The 25,315-nt window shown below is 43.5% G+C and overlaps 2 protein-coding genes across 5 annotated transcripts; both read right to left on the minus strand.

The window, feature by feature from the left end:
- Nucleotides 1–490: 490 nt before the first annotated feature.
- On the minus strand, nucleotides 491–11,972 carry sfxn5b (sideroflexin 5b). 3 transcript variants are annotated; one of them, XM_034598859.1, is made up of 15 exons: nucleotides 11,690–11,782; nucleotides 7,076–7,144; nucleotides 6,251–6,328; nucleotides 6,082–6,108; nucleotides 5,919–5,973; nucleotides 5,798–5,823; nucleotides 5,578–5,631; nucleotides 5,184–5,240; nucleotides 4,820–4,885; nucleotides 4,492–4,582; nucleotides 4,131–4,246; nucleotides 3,841–3,926; nucleotides 3,026–3,143; nucleotides 2,699–2,783; nucleotides 491–2,618 (listed from the first exon to the last, which is right to left on the minus strand). In XM_034598859.1, the coding sequence occupies exons 1-14, from the start codon at nucleotides 11,744–11,746 to the stop codon at nucleotides 2,706–2,708; spliced, it is 978 nt and encodes a 325-aa protein (XP_034454750.1). In that variant the 5' UTR covers nucleotides 11,747–11,782; the 3' UTR covers nucleotides 491–2,618; nucleotides 2,699–2,705. The 3 variants fall into 3 exon arrangements, with proteins under 3 accessions (XP_034454750.1, XP_034454751.1, XP_034454752.1); XM_034598860.1 differs by having other exon boundaries at nucleotides 493–2,783; nucleotides 11,690–11,951; XM_034598861.1 differs by lacking the exons at nucleotides 491–2,618; nucleotides 2,699–2,783; nucleotides 3,026–3,143; nucleotides 3,841–3,926 and adding an exon at nucleotides 4,005–4,045 and having other exon boundaries at nucleotides 4,109–4,246; nucleotides 11,690–11,972.
- Nucleotides 11,973–13,068: 1,096 nt separating this feature from the next.
- Nucleotides 13,069–24,973, minus strand: LOC117769742. 2 transcript variants are annotated; one of them, XM_034598854.1, is made up of 6 exons: nucleotides 24,211–24,973; nucleotides 21,143–21,678; nucleotides 20,094–20,694; nucleotides 17,052–19,460; nucleotides 15,420–15,558; nucleotides 13,069–14,339 (listed from the first exon to the last, which is right to left on the minus strand). In XM_034598854.1, the coding sequence occupies exons 1-6, from the start codon at nucleotides 24,588–24,590 to the stop codon at nucleotides 14,079–14,081; spliced, it is 4,326 nt and encodes a 1,441-aa protein (XP_034454745.1). In that variant the 5' UTR covers nucleotides 24,591–24,973; the 3' UTR covers nucleotides 13,069–14,078. The 2 variants fall into 2 exon arrangements, with proteins under 2 accessions (XP_034454745.1, XP_034454747.1); XM_034598856.1 differs by having other exon boundaries at nucleotides 13,069–14,340; nucleotides 15,418–15,558; nucleotides 24,207–24,422.
- Between the last annotated feature and the right edge of the window lie 342 nt (nucleotides 24,974–25,315).

The following is a 25,315-nucleotide window of genomic DNA, read 5'->3' on the forward strand; positions in this document are numbered from 1 at the left end:
TACTATATAGGCAATCCTGTTTACACTGTATATATCTATATATCTAAATGTATTTTATTTATATTTGTATATATTATTATGTTTATATATTTGTGGCATGTTAAATTATCTTTTACTTTTATACTGATGTTTCTTTTTTCTACTTTCCCTTTGCTGTAATACAGCAAATGTCCCCAAATTGAGACTAATAAATCAATATCTTGTCTTATTTTATTTTATCTTGTCTTGTCTCATCTTAAATTGTGCTATCAATGAAAGTTAAGAAAATAGTAAAAATCCAAGTTACAACTTTCTGAACCTCAGAGACATTATTCCAAGGTAAAAAAAACATGAACGTGTTTTTAAGTAATGAATAAGATGTGACAACTAACTGAGCACCAGTTTAACACGTGAATACAAACTAATGCAAATTATAGAAACACTAAATAATATGGTGCAGCGGAAAAACATCTTCTAACAACTCAAGAAACAAAGTCCTCACAAAAGAAGGTGAATGGAGAGAAAGAGTATTTATTATATACTTTTTAAATATTATTGATAAGAGTTTCACATTGTTTGACTAGCAAACACTTAATAAACTTGTAGTAGCAGCAAAAGTACTATACAAATAATTAAAAATACTAGTTCATCAGGAGTATAATATATACTGTAGGTTATACTTTTAAAATACAAAAGAAGTCATTCAGTAGGAATACAGCAGAGGTTTAACGAGTCGTGGAGTCAAATGCCCTCATACAAGTGCATATACAGTATTTGGCTACTGAGAGAAAAACATTGTAAAGACAGTGAGGAGCTGAATGTTGTGTCACATTATTCAGGTTAAAATCTGCAACATTATATATAAAGTCACTTATATTAATGTACATCTACAGTCCAGTCTCCACATGCCCTCACACAGAGCTACTGACAGAGGCTTCACATTAATATCCTTCCATAGGGATCAATTCGTTTTTCATTCTCGCATTCATATATGTGTATGTATATACTGTACATACAAAGTTAATCAGCACCACAGTGAGTTTCTCCAATCAACATATTAAGAAATATTTACTTGGAAGGAAGCTTCAACTCAAAGCTCCACATCTCCATCATACTAATACAACACATACATCGTCTGTATCAGCTTATTGCAGATGTATCAGTGTATTTTGACGCCTGAGAGTCAGAAGAAATAAGAAGAATTTTCCGTACAGGATGGTCAAAGATAAATTGTTTCTTTTATAACCGTACATTGTTCAACTTAAACAAGCCTTGGCCTCAATTCAGTAGTATCACATTTTAAGGACCTTAAAGACAAATACTTAATGTGGGTAAATATTAAAGTTGGCTAATAAATTCTTATCATTATCAGCCAAGAACATCCACTATTGGTCAAAGTGAAGCCAAAACATCTGGATCGCCCCCTTGTGGCTGCAGTCTAACCCATGCTTGCTCCACTTCAGCAGATCGGACATGGACCAAACAAAAAGTAAGGTGCCGCAGATCAGTTCCTATTTTTCTATGACTTGACAGTCAAGACACCTGCAAGGGATCATACAATTTAAGAATATTTTACCTCTGCTGCACTCAAAACAAAAAATTTATCAAGTTTACCAGAAGAAAAATCTGTCTATTTCTGAACTGATCACAAGATATGCACCAGGAGAAAAAGGGTTACACATCGACATACTTTCATTTTTATGGACCACATTGTAGAAAGGTTATAAAACACTGATTCAGAGATAAAGACAAACCCATTGTTAGCTTATTGACTTTCAGTGGCTGACCTGTGGACGAGCTCCTGTTTATTGCCACACACTTTGCCTATTGACAACACAGCCTCTTCAGGCCGGAGTGAACAGAGTCCAGTCCTGATTATTACAGTCAAACGTTTTTTTGATATGTACATGTACGTGTTGCCTGCAGCATATCTGCTAAAAATCAATATTCTTATATTAACAATGGGTCACATGTTTACTTGTACGTGAACAGAGTCTGTGCTGTTCATCTCAGCTGTTCGGAGCTTTATGGCCTTTTTCGACTCGCACTACTTTGCTGTTTTGGCTCAGATTCATCTGTTCTTGGCTGCAGTTGTTTTGAGAGAAAAGTCTGTGATAAAGTCTCTGCCTGCTCAGGAGAAAATGAGAGAAAACTACCTGGTGAACGCAGCTAAAGATTTCTCTGAGAAGGTGGTGGAGACCAAAACCAGAGTGACTTTTGTGAGTGTTCTGTTTATAGCTTTCTTCCACGGCTACAAAGTGGACAGGGCTGCAGGCTCAAACTGCATTTTATTTTTAAAGTATATATTAAAATAGTTTTATTAATGCTAAAAAGTAATTTTACAGTAAATATATAATCATTTCTATATACAGAGCTGCTTCTATGTTGTTGAAAACAGCGAGGACGAAAAAGAAAATTGTCCCATTTTCAAACTCGGAAGAAACCACGACTAGGATCACGTGGAATAAAAAGGTTAAGAAACCCTGGGTTAGTACACGATGATCTGCTGCTATGATTCTGCAGCAGATTTAGTTCCCAAACCCGACAACAGGAGGAACCCTACAGTGGGTTCGCCCTCATTTCAACTCTCCTCTTCTCCTCTTCTCCTCTTCTCTTCTCTTCTCCTCTCCTCTCCTCTCCTCTCCTCTCCTCTCCTCTCCTCTCCTCTCTTCTCTTCTCTTCTCTTCTCTCTTCTCTCCTCTCCACTTCTCCTCTTCTCCTCTTCATCATAAACCCTTGTTGTAGGTCACCACCTTGCAATCTGTTGCCATGGCAATCTCTGGCTCAAGGCGAGACACCTCAATCTGCAGGAAAAGCGAAAAAGAAAAAACTAGATTTAGCTCCACAATCTCTTGTCTTTAAACCCTGAAATCAATGTGACTTGTAATTAGACGGGGGAGGAGACAGCTGGAATAAAAGGTAAGTATGTAGGCTGTGCATGTGAAGGGATGCATATGTAATTAGAATTTTTCCCAGCTGCTCCCCTCAACCCATCTGGCCTTGGAATGAGCACCAGAGGAAGGTCGTCTGACAGCGCACACTGTACCTGAGACATCTGCGGGAACAGGCTGATGGCCACGGGCAGGGAGAGGCCGAAGATAACCAGGCACACGGCACCGTGGATGGGCAGCAACAGTCTGCGGTTGCTCTGCAGGAATCGGAGCCTGCACGAGTCAAGACGGCGATAAAAGAGGAAACGTGAGCCTGTGCCGATCGATCGTTATTTTTAGATCCGGAGAAAAGCATCACGGGCAGATTCCGGGGAGCCATTTCACACAATTAGTGGGCGGGAGATATTTCTGTCTGAGTGAAAGTTCCTACTGAGGGTTTGTGAGTCAGACTGCAGAGATCTTCTTTTGTTTCATAGCACAATAGAAAAAGAAACTCTTAAAACAGATATATACGCTGTTACATTTTAATTTACATTCTCCTACATGTGCGACTGAATGAATGAATGTTGGAGGAAATCACTTTTCTGAGTACACACAAATATTTACTTATTATTTAACGTAAACTAATCCAGTATTATAGTTTCTGTCCTGGTTGGATTTGGCTACTGTGTCATTTCTATAGGATATAAAATCATCAAGATCCACAATTAATAATAAGCATAGATCAAATCAAAGTAAATTCTCTGACACAGTTGACAGGAAAGAACAAGAAAGTGAAGCTCTCTCTTAGGAGCAGCGTTTCAGGATGGGAAATGTTGAAGATTAAAATTATCGTATTTCGTATTACATTCAAAGGTGTTACATTGGGTTTTGGGAATTTAAGATTGTGGAAAGTGATCGAATATTGGGAAAATATTCATTTCAATCTAAGTTAGTTAAAAAAAAGCCAATAATATATTTCTGCGCAAACCTCTCTACGTAGGACATGATGATGGGCGGCAGGACGAAGATCGGCATCGGGAGAACCACACGTGTGAAGGCTGTCTCCGTGATCGCCTGGGGGAAAAGACGAGAACATTGTGCACACGCTTCATTTCAAATACTGCAGCGAGTTGGATTTCCTTCTCCTGAGATCAGATGGCAGCTGAACTACAGGAGCCGAGAAGGAAATGATGCACTTTCACTATTGTCAGCCACCATCACATTTTCAAGACGACAAACATATATCATGTACACAGAGTACGTTAAAAAGCCCCTCACGTGTCTCGCAGCGATTTTGGAGGATCCCACCACGTTCCCATTGTTGTCCAGCACAGCGATGCCTTCAGACAGCTCATTGTGTCGCATCAGACCCACATTACAGATGTTGGCACTCGCTGAGGAGATAGAATTTATTCATATCGTTTTTAAATACAGCTCCACAAAATCTGAGCAGATGTTGAAACAATAAATAAATAACGTCACAGATCAGAGGAATTTCTTATAAAGACATCACAAAACTTGTAATACTGCGACCTTGAAGTACTGTTGTGTTATTGAACAGTTTACTGAGGTAAAACCCTATAAAACTTCAGTAACATAAATTATAATTGGTGCACTATTCCACACAGGGAACACCTACCAACAGCTGGGAATGGGACAAGTCTCTGTATGATCATTCTGGTGGCAGGACTCAGCTTGTTGGCTTTCTGAATCAGCACATTCAGCCCCACCTATAAAATACAAAATCAACTTAAATACAACAAATTAATGTACATAAACAAAAAGAAACATCTAAGACCTCAGACATTAGGGATGTCTCCTAAAAATATTATTAAAAAACTAACAAACAATAACAATAACTTATGTAATTTGCATTGAAAGGTTTAGTTTAGCTTGAAGAAAGAGAATAAATACATCGATGTTGATGAAAAACATAAAGCATGTCTCTACCATGAAAGAAAACTCACTGCAATGGAGACGGCACTCGTCACAGCTCCTGCATAGCCTTGAAGAAACTTGGATGTTGGTGTAGGCTGAAGAGGGACAAAAGAAAATACTGTGTTGCAGCTTTTTACCGCTACTACTGGAGGTTGGTAACTTAAATTGTGCAGAAGACCTTCAAAAGTAAATTAACATAAAATATAGTTTGACACATTGTTTACGCTCAGACTAAGGCCGCCTTCTGAGTGAGAAGGGGACGTATTCTCCTGATGTTGTGCAGCATGTATCTACAGGAACGTGTTGTTGCAGTAATGTGGGCAGGGAGAGTAGACTGTCGAGTGTCACACCAAGGTTCCTAGCAGTCCGGAGGGGGGGGGGGGTAGTTCTTACCTTTGTGGCGTTGCGGTTGGCGTAGTTCACACAAGCATTGTGACTCTGGTTTAGCCACTGTGGGAAAGAAGGAAGGACATAAGGAGGGATGGGGGTTAAAAGAATGTAGGTATGACAGAGGAGAATGGAGAGAGAGATTGATATGGAGGTAGGGAGGTAGGTAGGTAGGTAGGTAGGTAGATAGATAGATAGGTAGGTAGGTAGGTAGGTAGGTAGGTAGATAGATAGATAGATAGATAGATAGATAGATAGATAGATAGATAGATAGATAGATAGAAAGGAAGGTAGGTAGATAGATTTGTAGCCAATCGCCAAAAAGCTGTTTACAGTACTTTCATAAACGTACAATTTGCTGAAAGCAATGGTTTTACAGTATGTATGTTATTTACAGTACCTGCCATATAATGGTAGACACCACAGTCTGATTTGGGAGAAGGAGGCCAATGACCTAGATGAAACCAGGGAATAAGAGCTTATTTCTGGAGAAAATAAGTCCAGTCTCATTTCATCTGTCCCCAAAACATGAGCGTGAGAATGGACGTCTGCAAAGCCAAGTTCACTTCCATGAAATGCATGATCAAAATGTGCGATGTGTTTTTTCACGAGGGACTTACAATTGGTGTTCCGAATGGTACATAACCTGCACAGTGAAGACATGATTCTCCGTGTAAAAAAAACATGACTCAATGAGGCAACTTGAACAACTTGAGCAAAGATCTTCATCTGAGGTCGTACCTGACATTCGAAATGGCATGAAGATCTTCTCCCCTGTGTCAGGATGAATGATGGCCTGCGTGCAGAGAGCATGGCATCATCCTCATGCTGCCAGGAGCCCAGAGGCTTGAATGTATGGGGGTGCAGTTAACCTGGGCTCACTTACGACTCGTCGGTCACTTACCTGTTTGATCTTCTGGGCCTCCCAAAGCTGCACGGGTCCAAGAGGAAGAAACAAAGGAAAACTACAGTTAAACATTTCCACTTTTCCATCACACAGACTTTTCTTTCCTTTCAGTTGTATCAAATCAAAATTTCCTTCAAGAGCAGATTTATCAAACTGCAACACTCACCTGAAGATCGGACACTCCAGGTGGAAGACTGCCGCATTTATAGTCATCCAGGAGTTTCATGCATTCCTTCAGTCGTTTCTACGAACAACAGAAAAGGACAAAATGGGACTTATTATACTCAGAATGTATGAAATTTGAATGTTACAAAGTAGTTTTAATACATCTTTGGAATTTAACTTTATATTTATTTATTTAAAAGGGACAATGTAATTCAAATAACAAGCATACTTTCATCCAACATGTAAATTTGCTAGATTAAGCCTGGCAGGCTTCATCTGCAGGTTGATGGTACAAAACAATAACATATAGACACAGATATAAAAAGCACAGTATGTACACAGACAGTTCACATGAATAATTAATAAATCAATGACGTGACTGTAAGACGTATTAAAACAAAGACAAACACACATTGAAGGAATAAAAAATTACTTTTAGAAATAAAATGTTTTTAATCAACAAACCACTTTTTGCTCTAACATAAGAAGCCAAAGTTCTCACAGTTATTTACATTATCAATATATCTATTAATCTGACAAATACTGATGCTAAGTTATCATTTAATTGTTTGGGTTTTACAATGTCAAAAAACACTGAAAATCAAGCTCAGTATGTTTTTTTCTTAAATGCAAAGTTTTGTCACAACAGTGTGTCAAAATCAAAAGATATTAAATAAAAGACTAATTAAAGCAAGAAAGAGAAAGTTATGAGAGGCTGGAATCAGGAAACTCTTTGAATATTTGCTTAAAACATTACTAAAATGATTGATTTTAAGTTGCATAATGTGCATCAGCAACATAATCCCAGGTTTACAGGAGAGTTTACCTCGGACACAAACAGGGTGCTGGGGTCAATGATGTCCACGACGTGTCTCAGACGACCGAGGAAGGAACCCTGGAAGAGACAAAGTCAAACCCTTAGTGTCAGCAGACCACCCTCCCTCCTTTAATGAATATTTCTCCCACAAGTCCTGTGAGCTGATTTATTGCTGCTCACTGCTGCAGAACCTGGTTTTATCTGGGTCCCACAGCCGCTGTGAAACTGAACCTATGAGGTCATCTGTGTTCTTATAGAATCACATGCAATTACAGTTCATTGTTTCACATCCACACGGCCACAGCCAGGATTTCAGATACACTGTAGAACGAATAAATCTCATTATATTGATTAATTTAACTGCTCGGTTTTATTTCAGCTGCCTCTGACATGATTTAAATTCTGTTTTAAATAATTCTGCAAACAAAAATCCTGTTTCATTTCATTCTTTATGTCCTAAAATTTACACATTCAAAGTCACACTCATTCTTGAAAACAATGAAATATGAAGTTCTAAAAAGGTCGTTGAAATACTCGAGTTCCCGCGGCCACCCCACGACCACAGTGCTGTGCTGCACGGCCCTGGACACCATCTGTCAGCTATGATTCATTAAGTTTCCCCTGCGGCACAATTAATTATTGCTCTCTCACTTGTTCACAGGATGAAGACCATGAAATGCAGCTGAAAGCACTGAATCATTAGTAAGTGGAGCTTAGAGTCAGTATTGTTCCCATCTTGTCAGTGTTGACAAATTATTTTTCCAAATTAGCTTTTTTTACAGAGAGTTTCATTCGATGATCCCACTTTAATGTGTGTATGGTACATATGTAGCTATGGACAGCAGCTGATTGGCTTAATGCATAGACTTGGTATAAAAGTGCATGTAAACCATGTGAATCCAATATGGAAGTGCCTGAAACCTGTATTCTCGGAAATGACCAGCAGAGGGTGACTCCATTCTTGTCCCAGTTAGAGGCAAACAGACAAAGAAGGCACTGTATGTTTAGAGGCGTGGATACTGTGTGATTGACAGCTGGTACCGTCCAATAGGTGCAGGTCGCAGGTGTATGTGGGTGTGGCCTCAGTCAGTTTCAGCCCTGCTTTCCCATATATGGTTACTTCTGCTTTCAAAAGATCACACTTGACAAACAGCAGCTCACAAACCACCGGGTCACGTCACAGTGGTTCTCACTTGGCTTGATGCTAAAGACTGGACTCAAGTTTAAATAGCTCGAGCCTCAACGACAAAAGGAAAATCCACCTCCCAGAGTCTGTAAAGCTCAGGCCCACTGTCATTTACTGTTTCAACTCCGCAGAGACTTTCAGGGTTCACTTTGGACGGGTTGCTAAACCAACTCACCCTCACATACGGTCAAATCACAGTCTCTAATTAACCTAACCCCATTCTGCATGTCTCTGGACTGCAGGATTCAGCCACTCAGACACGGGGAGAAGATGCCAACTACACGCTGAAAGTGCCGTCCTGCAAATAAGTGGATTTCTCAAAATGACAGAGTATTCCTTTGGGTTTAAGTTCCCATGCAGGACAGTGAATCCTTGAGCCAAAGCTGAGAGCTTAAAATAACGTGTATCAGGACATTTGAGTTGAGCCTCTTCAGGGTTCGTTGCTCCCGAAGGTCAAGACTGAACTTTCGCACAAAAAAACATTGATATGTTTGTGAAATAATTAATAAATGGATACTGTCAAATCCCAATATAAGAAAACTGGAGTGTTAAATGCTCAGAAATGAAATATTAGAGGAAAAAAAAACAACCAATTAAAAGTATAAAGATGAATGTTGCCGTAACTGCACAAGGGAACAAAATAAAGCTGAAGAGTGAGAGCAGAATCTGCAGTTTGAGACTAAATGTGAGTTTACACCGAACAAACACATTCCTCTGAGTGAGGCTGAGAGCTGCCGGTGGAGCTCTCTGTTTTCTGCTGTCTACCCCAGCATGCCAATTACTAAGAGTGTGTGCCAGCAGTCTGAAAAGGCCCAATGGCAGTTTATGCCAAGAGTCTCTTTGGCAAGACAGATGGGGCGAAAACATGGCAGCTTCTATCAGATTCCCTCGGAGACATTTATCAGCTATGAAGGGGCAGAAAACACAGTGGAACGACTGTGGAGCGGACGAGTCTATTTTAATTATCTCTTGAGATGATTGAGATGACTGGAAACGACCTCTGGTTCTGCTAAAGACGGCGCACGTCTTCCTGCGCCGCGTCGCTGGGTTCCTCTCCCGCCTCCATCACACGTCTCCTCCTCTGACAGGCCGCATGAGCTGCAGTGCTGTTTTGTAAGAGTCGGGTGGAGAGAGGATCCATGTGAGGAGCCGGCTTTAATTATGCATGAGTTTCAGCTCCCTGGAGAGTACACAACAAGGCTAGCAGAGATGGAGCGCGGCAGAAAACACACACAGACACACACAGAGAGACACACACACAGAGAGACACACACACAGACACACAGAGAGACACAAACCAAGCAAGATTTATGCTGATTCAAGGACTGGCCTAATTTGAACTGCTTTGATGCAAAGAACTGAAAGTATTGCAGCACCTTTATCAGCCCGACGTGAACTGAGCCGGCTGCTGATGGAGAAACAAAAAAAGCTTTACAGGGCTCGTGTTGAAAAGACTTCCTGTGTGTGAGCGGTGCATCGATGATACGGAGCCGGGGACCAAGCGTGAAAGAATTACTCACTTCCTGAAAATGATCTCGGAGTGACTTTGCGATGGTAAATCACACGAGACAAAGGGTGTTAATAAATTATCTGCAGCGATAATGAAATCATCCACGGGCACAGAAATGTGAAAAGTCCCCAACACCTTCCTCATGGGAGGAAGACTCCCATCTGTGTAATTGTTTTATATTTACACTGCATTTCAAGGTTCCTTGTGTTTTTATGTTGTTGTTTTACATTTATTTTTAGAGCCGGACAAATATGGATTTTTAGGGGCCAATGCCGATATTAGTGACTAAAATATTTCCAATAATGATTTTGTCGATCAATGTATGCTATAAAAAAAACTATATATGGTTATAGCGATAAGAGAAAACACAAATAGAACCACATATATACAACTGGTTAGCTAGATGTGTAGTCTATATATAAACATGGACGTAGACCACGGAAGAAAGTGAAGCCAATGAGGAAGTGACTGACAGCTGTATTCTCACAAATGACCAGCAGAGGGCGACTCCACTGGCAGCAAAAAGAAGTGTACTTCTCACTTTATTCATGACTCCAGTAAACATTTTCCTGATGAGTTAAAGGTCTTAATTTGTAGATTCAAGTCTTCTTCAATACAGCATAATGTTAATTTAGTAAATTTAGGTCACATTTAGTGTGAAATAGACGATAAAGCACATAATGCATCGCGGCACGGACAGGAAGTAGAAAGTAAAGACGCATCTTTTCTGCGTCGTTTATTCTGAAAAATGAAAGTTCTCATCTCAGCAACAGAAATGCTGATACCAATGCTTCAGTGAAAGTCTGGTACCAGTCGATTGTTATTGGCCAACCGACAAATCGATCAGTTATATTGAGTCTTTCTGTGCATAACTCAGCTGTTGTTGTTTGACAGTAAACAGTCCCTGACCCCAGGGGGCCACTCAGCCTGGGGCCAGCTGACACGTTGAGTAATGGAATTCTGTCCCAGACGAGAAGATGAATCCACATTGAAGATAAACTACTTTAAGGTTCCTCAGTGTTTCCATGTTTCCTGCACACTGCAAACTACAGATGAATAACATACAGTGACTTATTTACACAGACTGAATGTGGACTTTGCTCTGAGCAACAGTATCAGGTAGATCATTTTCCTGCAAGTCTGTCTGTCTGTATCTCTCTGTCTGTGTCTCTCTGTCTGTATCTCTCTGTCTGTGTCTCTCTGTCTGTATCTGTCTCTCTGTCTGTGTCTCTCTGTCTGTAGCTGTCTGTCTGCACAAAGGAGCGACCACCGCAGCCCATGTACCACCCGAGCTGACGTGAAGGTCACATTATCTTTCAGGGCTGACCGATGCAAATGCATTTGCGCGGAGGGAAAATGGAGTAAGTGTCCGTCTGCAGATAAGGACACACGGGCCATTAATCTGGATCAGAAGTGGGGAGGCAGTCGCTCTGCCGGGAGCAGCATCCCGGGGGGGCGACACCTCGGGGTGCTGGGGGTGAGATTTGCACGAGATCCGTGGAGAAACTCGTGCGTGAATCTTGTGAGAAACGTGGAGATTTTGAGTGAGAAAATCTCTCAACAGCTGTAAAAGTGAAATAAACGCGTGCATTCGCGATAAAGTTGCAGAACGAGGAGACAAAGAGCTGGAGGCTGCAGATCTGAGCACGGACCCGCGGAGCTGCGCCGAGACGAGGGGGGGGAACGAGCAGACCTGCGATGAGACGCGCGGTTATTTCTGCTTCCTGTCAAAGTGGAAGAAAGTCCGAGCTGCTCGCAGCTGGAAGTTGGTGTTGTTATGAAACCGAGGATCAGAGGGAACTTTGTGCAGAGAGTGAGCAGGAGGATGAAGAGGATGAAGAGGAGGAGGATGAAGAGGATGAAGAGGATGAACAAACCTTCCAAAACCCCCAAAAAACAGAAAACGTGATGAAGGGGGGAGACTCACCTGATCGTAGCGGGATCTCCCGAGCTGGAACACGGGACACGCTGCGGACTCCGCCATGACACCCAGCAGTTTATTTATTAATGAAGTGAATCATGAGCGGATTCTCAAGTGAACCCAACTACAGTGTGGAACTAGTGAGGCCGCGGGGGCTGCCGGGAAGTGTAGTCCTCCGGTTTGGGTTGACGCTGGGAAAGTTGAGGCGCATGACTACACATCCCAATCAATCGATACGGTGATGGATATTATATAAGTGTTCCCATTGATCTGCGGAGAGATAACAGACCCAATTCATCGTGTGTGTGTGTGTGTGTGTGTGTGTAACGATCAGACCTGCTTCACTAGTCATATGTGACTTTCTAAAGAACCTGGAGCGATAGAAACATGATGTGTTATCTCACTGGACACTTTCATTATCACACTGTGGCCCGAGAGCAAGAGACTGATGCTTTTTAATTGACTTAAGTTTAACAGTAAATGTGTTTTATATACGTTAATCAAACAGAAGGTCTTGTTTGTGATGTGCCTGGTAAAATAATCAATAATAATACACATTTAAAGTAATGTTTTTTTCAAATAAAGTATTTACGTTTTCAAATTAAGATATAACATGATGAATAAATCAAATAGCCTTTGATACATAGACCTGATAACTGACAGTAGTTACTTCTCCTTAACCGGTTGCATTGTAAGCATATATGTTTTTATTATACAGTACATGATATTGTTTAATGAATCTTTATCTTTAATAATATTACACTGACATTCTGCTGCTTAGTGAGCATTAGCTTTAATCCTTTGCTCATACAACCATTTGTACTTTTACTTGAGTACACTTTTGAACACAGGACTTTAACTTGTGATGGAGTTCTTCCAAGGTGATGTTGCTCCTTTTGCTTTAAGAAAAGTATCATATTGACAATTTTTCTATTCTTATATCTTTACTCGTAAGGGGATGGGAAGATGTAAACAACCCCGGTTTTTCTGAGACTGTGCAGAATGTCCAGTCCAAACAGGAAATGCACCACATCTCCTGCATCTTAAATACAAACACAACATAGTCTGTTGTATTTTACTTAAACCATCTAAAATCACTGCTGCAGGTATAGTGGTGAAGCAGTTCTGGGGGAAATTGTCAACATTTGTTGTAAATGAAAAAGACACAACATTACCTGTGATACATCAGGTGGGTGCAGACCTCTGTATAAACAGTCTATGGTGCAGACACATGTTCTGTGAACCTGTTCATGAAAATAATCACAAAGCAAATGTTTGTGCAGAACCAGGTCTCCACCCTGAACTCAGGACAGGGGCGCCCTCTAGTGGAGATAAACAAACATTACAGCAAACTCAACAAATCAGATCAATCACAAGTCAGAGCCTCTGATTCATGTGCACTTTATTCTTATTACAGTACAGTACTGTGGCCATTTTAAGCATTGCAAGTAGCTACAGTGGTACTGGAGTGGTATTAGACAATATCATGACAAAAGTATCTGATAGAAATAACTTATATTCTTATTTACTGCACTGATGCTGTTATTTCTTGTTCAAATGCAGATTTTTCAACAAAATAAAAATGCACAATGGACATAAAAAACATAAAATATATTAAAAAAACTCTCAGTTTTAGTTTTATACAAAATAAGAACAAATAATAAAAAGAAATTAAGGAATTGAGAAATTAAAAGAAAAAACACAGATTGCAAACAGTAAGTCTTCGTCCTCTGAAGCCTTTTCTGCCACAGATATGAATAATGGTTTTTTTGCTTATCATACAACAATGTTAATGCAGAACATCTTTTGGTAGTATTCACATTGCAGAGCAGCATTTTGATGCATCTTTGTAGCATTTCCTAAATACTACTAAATATGCAATTAGGTCAAGTTAACATTTGTGCACTTTGCATCTCGTCAAACTATTTGAGATGAAGATCTTGAGTCAAAATGTTGCTTTTGCTGCATTTTTAACTTGAACTAATTTCATATTTTACCGGCAGAAATACTGAACACAATCCCTGAAGAGCAGGGACAGTACTTTCTTTCTACCCTTATGGAAGCAGTGTGGTTAAAGTGAAAACTGGAAAAAAGCTGACTACTTTAACTTATTCTAATAAGCATGGGTATTGAAGCTAATCCGTCTTTGTCCGTGCCAAATTGAAGATAGTAATCAGCATGCATGTTGGGTAATATTGTGTCTACATCAACAGGGCAGTATCAGCAGTGAGAAGACCTGGATGATTTGTGGTGCATTTGACTGTAACTGACTCTAGAACAGCGATTCCCAACCTTCAATAATAACCCTGTGTTTAAACCCTCTATTGAGGAAACTGCAGTCTAGACCATCGCATGGCATGTGCAATACACCGTGCACACGCTCTCAGCGCCGCGGTCACTTGTGTCTGGTTCGAACTTGCAGCAACGTGGGCGTCTGCTCCATGATCCGCAGCAGCAGATTATCGATGTAGTCCTCCAGGTCTCGCATCTGTGCCTTGACCTTTTTCAGCTCGCCCTCACATTTCCCCAGCTGCGCCTCCTGCCGCTCGGAGGCCGCCTGCTGCTTCTGCATGTCCATCTCCTGCTGCAGCAGCAGGGAGATCAGCTCCATGTTGGTCAGGTGCTGGTACTGAGCTGAGTTGTCCACAGGCACCTCCTGCAGGAGACGAGATAGGAAGAGAAAAGATGTAGGAAGTCATACGGAGGCTGGTCAGTATCACAATTGTGGGAATAGTTTGATATTTATTCACTTTCTTGTCGGGAAATACAGTAGATGAGAATATCTGTATACGTCTGTGTGTAACTACAGCCAGAAAGACCATGGTCTGTATATGAATACATGAGAGCTGCCTAAAAGTGAAGCCAAATCATTTTGATCGCCCCCTGCTGGCTAGCTGCAGTATAGGTTATAAACCCACCTCCTCTATGTTTACAGATGGGAAGTGAAATGGACCCAACTAAAGAGTCAAAGTACAAAATACATTCTTCTCATAATGGTTTCTGTTTTTAATTAGTTATTTGAAGCTATAAAAACATGGTGAAACAACATGACTGACGGCTGAGACCTGCACGCGATTGGTCAAATGCTCGTATTGGCAGCTCCATCCTCTGATCACTATACTGCTCAGACTCCGGATCCAAATGTGCAAGATTGCAGCGTTCGATCACGGACGTCTGGAGAAAGAGGAGCTGTGTCGTCCATCTTTTTATAGTCTATGGTTTTCAGCCCTCATCAGAATCTACCTCAATGTTTAATGTGCTCAATGTTATTATAAGAAGTAGTTAAAGATTATTAACCATCCGTCACTATTGTTCATTTTCAGGTTAGAGTGAAACCTGGAACACCCCCCCACACACTTGACAGCATATATATATATAACATCCTCCTCCAACGTGTTACAGACGAGGACGAGAACATTAATTTAGGACCTGAAAACTCTTATCTGGGCCAAAAAATGATGTCATGCTGGAGAGGAGTAATGGGATCAGCATTTCTCTCCACAGAGTTCAAAGCAACCTCAGTCTAACACCGAGCTGGAAGGTACAGCAGCTGCACACTTTCATGCTTTTATTCTTTCTACTGCTGCGAACGTTTCATATCACAACTTCAGGCCCATGAGGAAATATGACTCAACATTTCTGTAAAGGGGAAACACATCTGTCTTAATGAACTATATGGATCTACATGGATATTTATACAGTGTTAGTGTTGTGCGGGGGGGTTGTTCCTCAGTACCTGACTCCTCTCAGCTTCAGCTGCGGCCAGGTGGGCGGCGCCGCGTCCAGGGTGGATCGTGGACTTGAGCTTCTCCAGAACCGAACGCCCCTCCTTCTTCTCTGATTGGCTGGAGGTTAATGGCTTCACTGGGTGGGGTCTGCATTGGGAAGAGGTCAGCACTCACTCGTCTACACGGGTATATTGAATGTATGAAGAACAGATTCTAAAGGACTCATCATTCATGGACAAATGATGGCAGGTTATTGTTTGATTTCATTCTGCAGTATTTCCTGAAAAAAGCTCAAGACATTAAGACAAATCTGATTGTGAAGGAGTCCACAGAACTGGAGGAGACAGTTAAACACCATCTTCTGCTCTTTGAGAGGAAACACGAAGCTGAATCGCTTCAATTTCAATTAGAAATTTGCTATAAAATCCCACTGCACTCACTCACTTGTGGTAAAATCATCTTTGGGAGACACAGGGAACATTTAGAAATGGAAAATGAGAGTAAAACTAGAATTTTATTTAAAGCTACTTTGTGATTACATCAGAAGAAATACTGTGGATAACTATTGTGTTTTGTTTTTGATATCATCTAAAAAGGAGGTGATTTTATCAATCCTTCTGCAAAAGCATCTTTCTTTTCCAATTATTAGGTTTTATCTTCTGTATTTGTTGTAAATATCGTAAAATCGTGAATCATTCTCCTTTGTCCTCGACTCATTCTTGTCTAAATATCATGGACAGGTTTCACTTTGTATTATCCTTATTTGCTAGGGGTCTAAAATTACACACTAACTTAGACTAATTAATGTAGGTCTCTTAATTTGTTTTAGGTTTGTAGTGTTGTGACAAAGCAGCTTTTACCATTTAAGAATTACATCTGAATTAAAGTCATGTCCACACTTTTCTCTCCTCTTGAGAGACTCACTGGACATCATCTTATTTTAAAATACTACTGTGTGTCTACAAAGCTCATTCATTATATCATTGATCCCATTTTCCGCCCCAGGTCCCTTATGTCTTCTTCACAACTTCTTTCAATCCTGTCCCAAATTAAGTCTTTTTCTACAATCAACAGTTTAAAATCTGATTTAAAATCCTACCTTTTAAATCTTCCTTTTAATTCAGCCTGTTTCAGTTGTATGACTCTGCTAATCTCTCTCTCTTCTTTCTTGTGTGTATCTTATTGTTTCTTTCTCTTTTATCCATTTACTTGCACTGTTTTTCCTTCACAAAGCAGCTCAACTCCTGTTGTTTTCGATGTGCTACATAAATAAATAAAACTGACATGACTATTATCCGGATATGAATGTTTAGCGCTCGTTAGCAGGTGGATGAGTAGCAGCGAACGTAGCCAAGTCCAAGCGGAACAACATGGAAGAACTTACAGCAGCCAACAAGAAACTGAACGGTGAGATGAAAAACGTAAATGTGAAGCGAAGCTGAGAGCAGTGCACAGCAGTTCATCATCCAACCAACCAACGTTTGGATGAACAAGCAGAACTCAAAATACATAAATGCATTTAACAGCAAACAAGCCAGGCCAAGTCTGAAAATAGCAACAAAGTAAAATGAGAAATCATGTCTCTAATATTCCAAGTCACTAAAGCTACAAGTCACTGAACACCCAAGTAGGATTCTCACCTGCTCTCCTGACGGGGCAGGTTGTTAGCTGGCTGTGTCTCCTCAGGGAAAAGTGAGTGGCGTGCATCGACCAGGGGCGGGTCAGTGGCGAAGGTGGTAGAGAAGGAGGAAGAGGTGGTGGAGGTGTAGGGGGCCACAACCAGCGTAGTGCTGGCTCCAGCACCGGGCCCCATGCTTGAGAGATGTATGGGGGGGCAACAGAGAGGGGTGGGGTGGAGCTTAGCCTGTGTGTCATTGGCGGTGGTGGTGGCGTTGGACAGGGACGGTGCAAAGGGGGTGGAGTAAGGAGAGGGATCAGGCTTAGTAGGGGATCTTGAGCTTGGTGCTACTTTAGCGTGGAGGTCTTCGAAACTGACCTCAGAGGGAATACCTGTGACACAGTACTTGGTGAGGAGGGACATTTTGTTGACTTTTGATGTTTTCGGCCGACCGGTGCTATTTACTGGCAAATCTGTGGAAGATTTACTGGGCTGATACAACAATTGTCCGTTACCGACTTGTGAGATGTTTTGAACGAGAGACAACAACTGTTCAAACTCTCTGTCTCCACTTTGGCTTTGGCTGCTCGGGCTGCTGCAGCTGCTCTGTCGGGACAAACCTTTGGGTCTAAAACGTGCGCTGACCACTCCGGAAAACACCTCGGTCTGCTGATGTGAGGCCAGCTGAGCTTCTGGGTTACCATTATCATCAATGTCCTTCTGAGTCTTCTGAGAATTACCGTTGTTTCTTGTTTTATCGTCTCTGAATTCAACGTGAAGATCGGATGATGTTTGATTTTGCGACGACAGCGCAGCGATCTCTCCGCTGTCGTTTGCCCTGGACTGATCACGTGGTAACAAGTTGTTCAGCTCCCAGTGGCAGTCCTGGAGAGCTGGAGACACTTTGCACCGTTTACTGGAAGCGTTTATTTCAAACGAAGAGTTCATCTCAGGTATGTAGGTGTCCTTTAAAGTGAATAAATCCTCAGGTGCCGTCTCCGCGTGGTAAACAGTCAGTGAATCTTCTGTCTGTTGTGGGGAAATGGCTCCTAAACTACTGACGCCTTTGAGAGTATCGACCGCCTCTGATTGAGAGGAGCCGTCAGAGTCAATAAAAGTGAAGTCTAAGTTGTTCACATTCATGTTCAGGTCTCCTGACAAGAAAGACACGTTATTGTTGGTGCAAGTGGTATCGTTTGTTTTAGACTCTGCTACCGCCTCTACCGGAGCAGAGGGACCATCCATCTTCACGTCTGGGCCTGGGGAAGTCGTAGTTGGCAAGTTCATGACGTCTTTCACAGAGATTTCACTGTCAAGAAGCATTTCAGGTGCAGAGATCTTAAACGTGATGTTAGTCCCATCACTTTCCTCAGTGTTCAATGGCAAACGATGATTGTTCGCTGTGAGTTTTCCGTAGTTTCCTCTGCACATGCGTCCGTACAGATCTTGCTCGAACAGCATCCCTCCCCAGCAGTCAGCGTCGTATTCCAAAGGCTCGTATTTGAACTTTTTCTGCTTCTCTTCGGGGACTAATCCCGGTGACGTGGCGTCTGCTCGCTGCTCGGAGGGAACGCTGGGGGAGTCGGAGGTCTCGCTGCTCGTCTGAGGGTCCGGAGATGAACCGTTTCTTTTGCACTCGGCCTCTCGTCCATGTTGTAGCGAGGCCACGCCGGTCTGTGAGAGGAGGTAGGCCTCTTTGTGGACGGCCAGCTCCTGACCTCTGTGCAGCCAGCCGTCAGAGTAAATCTCACTGAGTGTAGTTCTTAACAACCTCCTCGGAGGCAAAGGCGGAGGCTGCTCTTCACACGTCTGCAGCCCTTGTGCATGATTATTAACTGCATAGCTACATGTATCAAATGACGGGCTGGTTCTCAGCCGTTTCTGAGGAACACTTCCTGTAGGCGAGTTCAGCCTGCTCGAGGCAAGAGCATCAAAAAAGTCATCCCACTCTCCTGCGCTCTCGGACATGGAGCGAGAGGCGTGGTTATGGGAGTTCGGTGTGGCTGCTTTGGGTAACAACGCAGGGAGAGATATCTGTCTGCCCACTGGCCGGGGTCGCTCCCTCCTTATGGAAGCCATCTTTGTAGCATGAGCATCGTGAGCGGGGCTGGGTGCGCAGGGCAGAGTGGTGTAATGGAAGGGGGACAAGCCGGAGGAGGGGGAGCAAGGTGCAAGAGGAGGGGACGTCTGCGACTCCTCGGCTAGGAGCTCCTCAAAGAAGGGGTTGCGCTGCATTTGGGGGAGGAAAGGGTTGGAGGGGGAGATGGGAGCCGAGGAGGGTGAGGTGGAGGGAGTGAGCGGGCGAGACTGAGTGCGGTCGTCGGGTGAGACGTGACCAGAGGGGGAGGAGTACTGAGGGGGAGCGGGGGAGAGAGGAGGGAGGGGAGGGGGTACGTCTGAGCTGCTTTCTACCTTAGGAGAAACTTCCAGCCTGTGAAGGAAAATAGTCCTCTTAGTTAATGATGTGCCACGTGACCACACGGCGAATATCTTACACAAAACACTCACCACCACCAAAACACTGGCTCATATCCCGCAGCAAAGAGTTTAGCTCGACTATTTTTAGCCACTAAAGATCTGCAGATATTAAATTAGCCAAATGATAGAATCATGGAAACAGTAACGCAAATTAAATCAAAAAAAGCAAAGCACATCTGCAAAATGATCAGGCAAAAAAGGAAAATAAATAATGCATTGTAGCCATTCAAAGATCATCTGCCTCGGCAGTTGTTCTGTTAGGTGAGCTCATATTGACAGGAAATGATTTTGTTGGCGTCATTTTCCAGGAGCAGTTTTCTAAACCACAGTGATGCTGCATCTTTTCATCTGGAAACACACACCGTAGAGAAATGGAGATGCTGCAGTGCTGCTGGTGGAAAATATAGTATGAGGTGATGATACAGCATGGTCCTAAAAACTATGAAATCAATTTTCAGATGAGCAAAGAGGAGAGAAAACGCAGAACTCAGGACACCCAACTGAACACAGGCCTGCCGTGAGCCTGCTGTTGTTCCTGGATACGAGCTACATTCATCAGACACTGTGGCGCCTGTAAACAACTCACCTCGGCTTGTTCTGGGAGTCGCCGGAGCCAAACCAGCCTCTGAGCCTCCCCTCCGATGATGAAGCAGCCTGGTTCAGGTCCGACTTGGCGGGAAGAGACTCACTCCTCCCTCCAGAGAACAACGTCTTCCTCAGCTTCCTCCCTTTTTCAGGTGAACTGGACGCAGAGGAGACGGTCGGCGCCGCCGCCTGCGTGGTGCGACCGTCTGTCTGAGCTTGCTGAGTTGGAGGAAACGATGCCCGAGCTTCCTTTTCTTCGTCTTTCCTCGTCTTGTCGAATGACCAGCGGCGGCCCTCGGCAAAGGAGCCTTTGTCCTCGCTCCTCTTGGTGAGGTTCTGCAGGGAGCGAGACAGCGGGGAGCATTTCTCCTGCAGCACCAGCTTGGACGACAGCGCTCCCGAGCTCTTTGGAGTCGATGGCTCGGAGTCGTAGACGTGGCTTCCATTTATACACAAGGACGACTTGGACTGAGTCATGGTCTGACCCCTGAGAGACTCCATCGCAACGTTTGATCGAGAGAGGGCCGTTGTGATTTTGCTGGCTTCGTCGCTCAGGGCTCGCTTGTGTGTGAGAACCTTTGTGGTGTGTTGACTGGTGAGAACTGTGGGAACAAAGACAGAACATGAAAATAGATTAAATGCTTCAGGACTACACCTTCTTTACTTGAACACAGGCAAATCTGAGAAAAGTTAGCAAATCTGTCAATTGAGGAGGATGACATTTGATCCATGATCTTGATCGCCCCCTGCAGTATAGGTCATAAACCCTAGCAGTAAGACTGCCTTATGATTGGTCGGGTGCTTGCATTAGATGTACATAAGTGCAAAATGGCGGCACCTGTATCCAGGAAGAACTGGAGACAAGTCGTCCATCTTTATATTCAGTCTACGGATGAGCTGATGAGTATTTTTCTTCTGTGTAATGTCCATTAATAAAGTATTTTGGTCACAATAACCACATTTAGAGAATTGATGTTGGTCGAAGTGATCTTTAATAAAACAGTTACCAGCCTCTCTTTCAAACATGATGTATATGATGTCAGCGCTCACCTTTTTTAGCTAAGTCTGCCTCTCCATAGTGGGCGTCCACTCTCACTTTGCTTGTGTAGATGGGCGAGCTGGGGGGGTCCGACAGCAGATCCAGACTGGGTGGGGGGCCGGGGTTGTCACTGGCCATGGAAGACAAACTGCTGTCTGAAGCCAGCGATGAGCACGACCTGGTGTCGGACGACTTGCGCAGCTTCCCTTTGAAGAAATCCTTCACCTTGCTCCTCTTCTCCTCTGCTACCGCCACGTCTCGAGACTCCATCACCACCACTCCTCCGCCCCCCTCTCCGAACGGCTGCCCCAGGGATCCGGACAGGGCGGCGAAGCGGCCCGGCACGATGGCCGAGGAAGACTCCACATCCCCCCTCTTCCTCCCCGTGACGCGATCCTTCAGCTTCCCAAAGGCAGAGCGAGGTTTGTCCTTGATGGTGAGGTCGAACATACTGGCCGTCATGTTGTTGCGGGTGAACTGCACCGTTACCTGAAGTTCACCACGCTCCTTCTCCTTCCTTCCTGCCTTGGAGTTGAGCTTGAACCATCTGGATAAATAACAGAAAAGAGACAATCCCATATGAATACATCACTTTGGCAGAATATGTGATACAAAGCATTGGATTTGGCTGCAACACTGTTTACCCCTGAAACTCCAAGAGTCTCTTATGGACTCAAACACTTCACCCACCCCTCCATCGGCATAGTGGTGAGTAGATAATGAGGGAATTTTCATTTCTGGGTGAACTATCCCTTTAAAGCATTGTGTTATTTGACCATTCGCTGGGACAAAACAAGCAACAACAAAAAGCACTGATTTCTTTTGGCAGTGTTTTCCACATGTTACATAATCTGGAAATAATGCTTGGGGATTACACTTTTCAAAAATCTCTCTGACACGTCTCAGAGCAGGAAAACACGACCCAAATTCCTCTGTGTCCACCCGCCTACACGCGGTATGAACGTGTGTATGTGAAACATGAACAATATGAGGAGCCAGCCAATGAAATGGTGCCTCCCGCGTCCTCTGTGTGGACCAGAGAAAGTGTTTCAGAGCCAAAACTAACAGCAGGACTTCAGTGTGAGTTTCACCGAGCGTGGAGGGAGAGAGAGAGAGAGGGCGGAGAAGCCACAATTCAATCCAGATGTGTTGAACGCTCCGCTCCTCAGTGTGTATGTGGAGATGTTTCACATATTACTGCAGAGTCCTGTTACGTCACCATGTGGCACAGCGGAGTTCCACAAAGACTCATAATATAATAAGATAAATTGGAGAACGTTTTCAATAAAAGCAACAAAAGAACGTATTGTTCAGTGTGTAGCTCAGTCACAGATGGTGATAGTAACAACAGAGAGGATTTGTTATATTCACTGAGCGAAATTTGACAAATATTCAGTTTTAATGACCTTAAACCCTCATGTGTCCAACTGGTGGTCAGGAGGTTTTCATTTGTCTGGATGAGAAGAAGTTGCTGTGATAACTAAATCATAAATAAAACTGGAACAGCACAGAGAACTGCATCTCGATCTTTTGACTGATGGTCTGGTCTGTTGGTAAAGGCAAAAAAACCACAAAGATACATGAAAAACGTTTGTGTTCTTCATGTACCTTTGTGTCAGTCCCCTTAACATGCCGGATTATTTTTCATCCAGATCCATGAATTACTCTGAGAATTCAGCTAAAAAAAAAAAGGCCCTGATAAACAAATTCCAGGATCCACCCCCTGATCCCGATCTGCACCAAAATGTAACGGGAGCTTCCCTGACGGAAATTGCGAAATAAAAAAATGTCAAATAAAAGTTTTTAATGCTACGTTCAGTTGGGCGACGTAGTGTTTCAGTCACTTCACTTCAAATCCTGGTAACCAAGGTAAATACTATTCTGAAAAGCATTCTAACTGCCCTCAAAGCAGCTGAGAAAGCCGCCGATCTAAATCAAAAACCTACTGAACCCTGTAAACGACACAGACTAAACTACACATCATCAGTCTGAGATGTACAAGCACCCAGCTGCAGCACTGGCTCAGCATTCATTTCAAGAATTTCAGGGAACTCTGACTTTGCATGAACATATTTAGCTGTTATTCTCTGTCTCCCTGCAGTTTTCAGAGCTGAACCTCTCAGACCACATCTCTGTACTGTTAAATCTGAGCTCAGGCACCAACGGTGGGTTTCTATCTCACTTTCTAAAGCCACAGCTGCATACAGGAGCACAGCAGTGGGGTGATGATGTTGTTAGAAGACAGGAAGGACACAGTGTCATATACGATCGTAGGTGATCCATCAACAGATACTTAAAAGTACACATATAGATAGAGTATATTAGCTATACCATTAAAAATTTAATAGTAAGTGCATGTGGGGAAATTAAGTCACCCAGTGGAATCTGTGTCTCATCATGTGGATTTGCAGTGCATTGTGGGTACTGCTGCTGGAGTGTATATCAGTCTAGGAGAGGAGAATTCAATGATGCATTTAGGGATCAAGCTTTGGCAATTTTCTAAATTGACCACGTGTCCCCATCAGTCAGAGGCAGATCGAGCAGGAAAGATGTGAGTGGAAAAGAACTTAAATACTACATACATCAAAACAAATTGGGGGGTAGGCTTCTACGTCCTTTAAATGTTGACATGCATGAACATATGCATGTCACAGGGGCGGATCCAGAGGTGGGGGGGCCAGGGGGGCACTGGGCAAAGCTGAAATCTGATTGGCCCCTTCAAGTGCCCCAGTCCTGTTTTTTAAGAATGTTTTTGTCCCAAGTTTTCTGAAGAACATAATTTGATTGGACAAGGAACAATTATTAAGATATATTCACTGAGGTGTGGTTTTAAATCAAAGAGACACGTAGATGTGCACCTTACAGACTCAGGGATTGTGCACTGATGTTGGACATATAATCGGCCCCTGATTCAGAAAAATCCTAGATCCGCCACTGGCATGTCATACCCCCCCTTTGCAAACTTTACTGATTAACATGAGCAGATGCAATCATCACAAATCACTTCATGTGTGATCAGGACACTGATAAACATGTTGTCATGCAGGCATCAGACTCCCAGGCATCAAACAGCACCTACTCGTCTCTGGGACACATGCCCTCCTGGAAGATCTGGTCCAGCGGGATGATGGTTTGACCGAGGAACACATCCAGTCCGATCAGGACCCGGTGCATGACGGTGAGCACCAGGTCCCCGCTGCCTGGCGGGTACGCGCTGCGGCCGCCGTCCTCCAGGATCCCGGGCAGCAGCTCGAAGCAGCACTCCTCGCTCCACTCGGGCAGCGCCGCCTTCTCCACCAGCCCCGTGGTGTACTTCTCCTTCCCCACCTGGATGATGGTGTACAGGTAGCGGCTGCCGTGCTTGCCCTTGGTGCGCAGCCCCCTCGCCCGGAGCACGGTGACATTCACGTGGGTGGGCACCCAGCGCTGGTCGTCGTCCAGGTCGATCAGTGACATCATGTTTGCACCGATGCACGGGAACGTGGCAGTGAAAGAATCCCGGTGTCGTGTCACTCGATGGTCGGGATCATTCCCCCCCCACCGTGCGCCAGTGTCCGCTCTGCGCAAAAACAAAAGGCGCCTCTGCAGGAAATCTCCAACGTGCGCGGGTCCAGTGGGAGTTTCCCCGAGGTCAGTGTCCGCACGGCGGCCTTAGTTCAGCTCGAGGCTCCGCGGGTCATCCGCAAATTCACTTAGTGCAAACCGGGTTAGAGCCGCTGCAGCCAGACATGTCGCACCGTCCGAAATCTGCTGCTGCTGCTGCTCAGCGGTGATGACGACCCGCCCTCCTCCAGCAGCAGGGCCGCAGACACAGACAGGGATGCCGCAGAGTTTAAAGAGAAACACACACACACACACACTGGACAGGACACTGGTTGGCAGAATGCAGGCAGCCTCCAAACTAAACCTAAACCCAATTCTAACCCTGAAACCAAATCTTAACCCTCAAACAAGCTTTGGCGTGTGAGGACATTTTGTCTGGTCCTCACTTGTGCAGACATGTCCTCACTCTGTAAGGTCTATGCTCATGGTCCTCACAACTACATAAGTACAGACACACACACCCACACCCACACCCACACACACACACACACACACACACACACAAACACACAAACAGCTGGTCCTGATCCTCAAACAGCAGAAAATGATGATGTGTCCAAAATTTCTGTGCAGATCTTTCT

This window comes from Hippoglossus hippoglossus, chromosome 10, assembly GCF_009819705.1.
Source record: "Hippoglossus hippoglossus isolate fHipHip1 chromosome 10, fHipHip1.pri, whole genome shotgun sequence".
Taxonomy (NCBI): domain Eukaryota; kingdom Metazoa; phylum Chordata; class Actinopteri; order Pleuronectiformes; family Pleuronectidae; genus Hippoglossus; species Hippoglossus hippoglossus.

Bases quoted from the DNA above. Each gene is read 5' to 3' on its own strand.
- sfxn5b (XM_034598859.1), bottom strand. From the start codon at position 11,746: ATGGCGGAGTCCGCAGCGTGTCCCGTGTTCCAGCTCGGGAGATCCCGC. The intron at 6,109-6,250 runs GTGAGTGTTGCA...GGACCCGTGCAG, and splicing joins CTGGAGTGTCCGATCTTCAG to CTTTGGGAGGCCCAGAAGAT. The intron at 5,241-5,577 runs GTACTGTAAATA...TCTTTCCCACAG, and splicing joins TGTCTACCATTATATGGCAG to TGGCTAAACCAGAGTCACAA.
- LOC117769742 (XM_034598854.1), bottom strand. From the start codon at position 24,590: ATGATGTCACTGATCGACCTGGACGACGACCAGCGCTGGGTGCCCACC. The intron at 21,679-24,210 runs GTAGGTGCTGTT...TTATTTATCCAG, and splicing joins GGCATGTGTCCCAGAGACGA to ATGGTTCAAGCTCAACTCCA. The intron at 15,559-17,051 runs GTGAGAATCCTA...TTCCCAATGCAG, and splicing joins CTGCCCCGTCAGGAGAGCAG to ACCCCACCCAGTGAAGCCAT.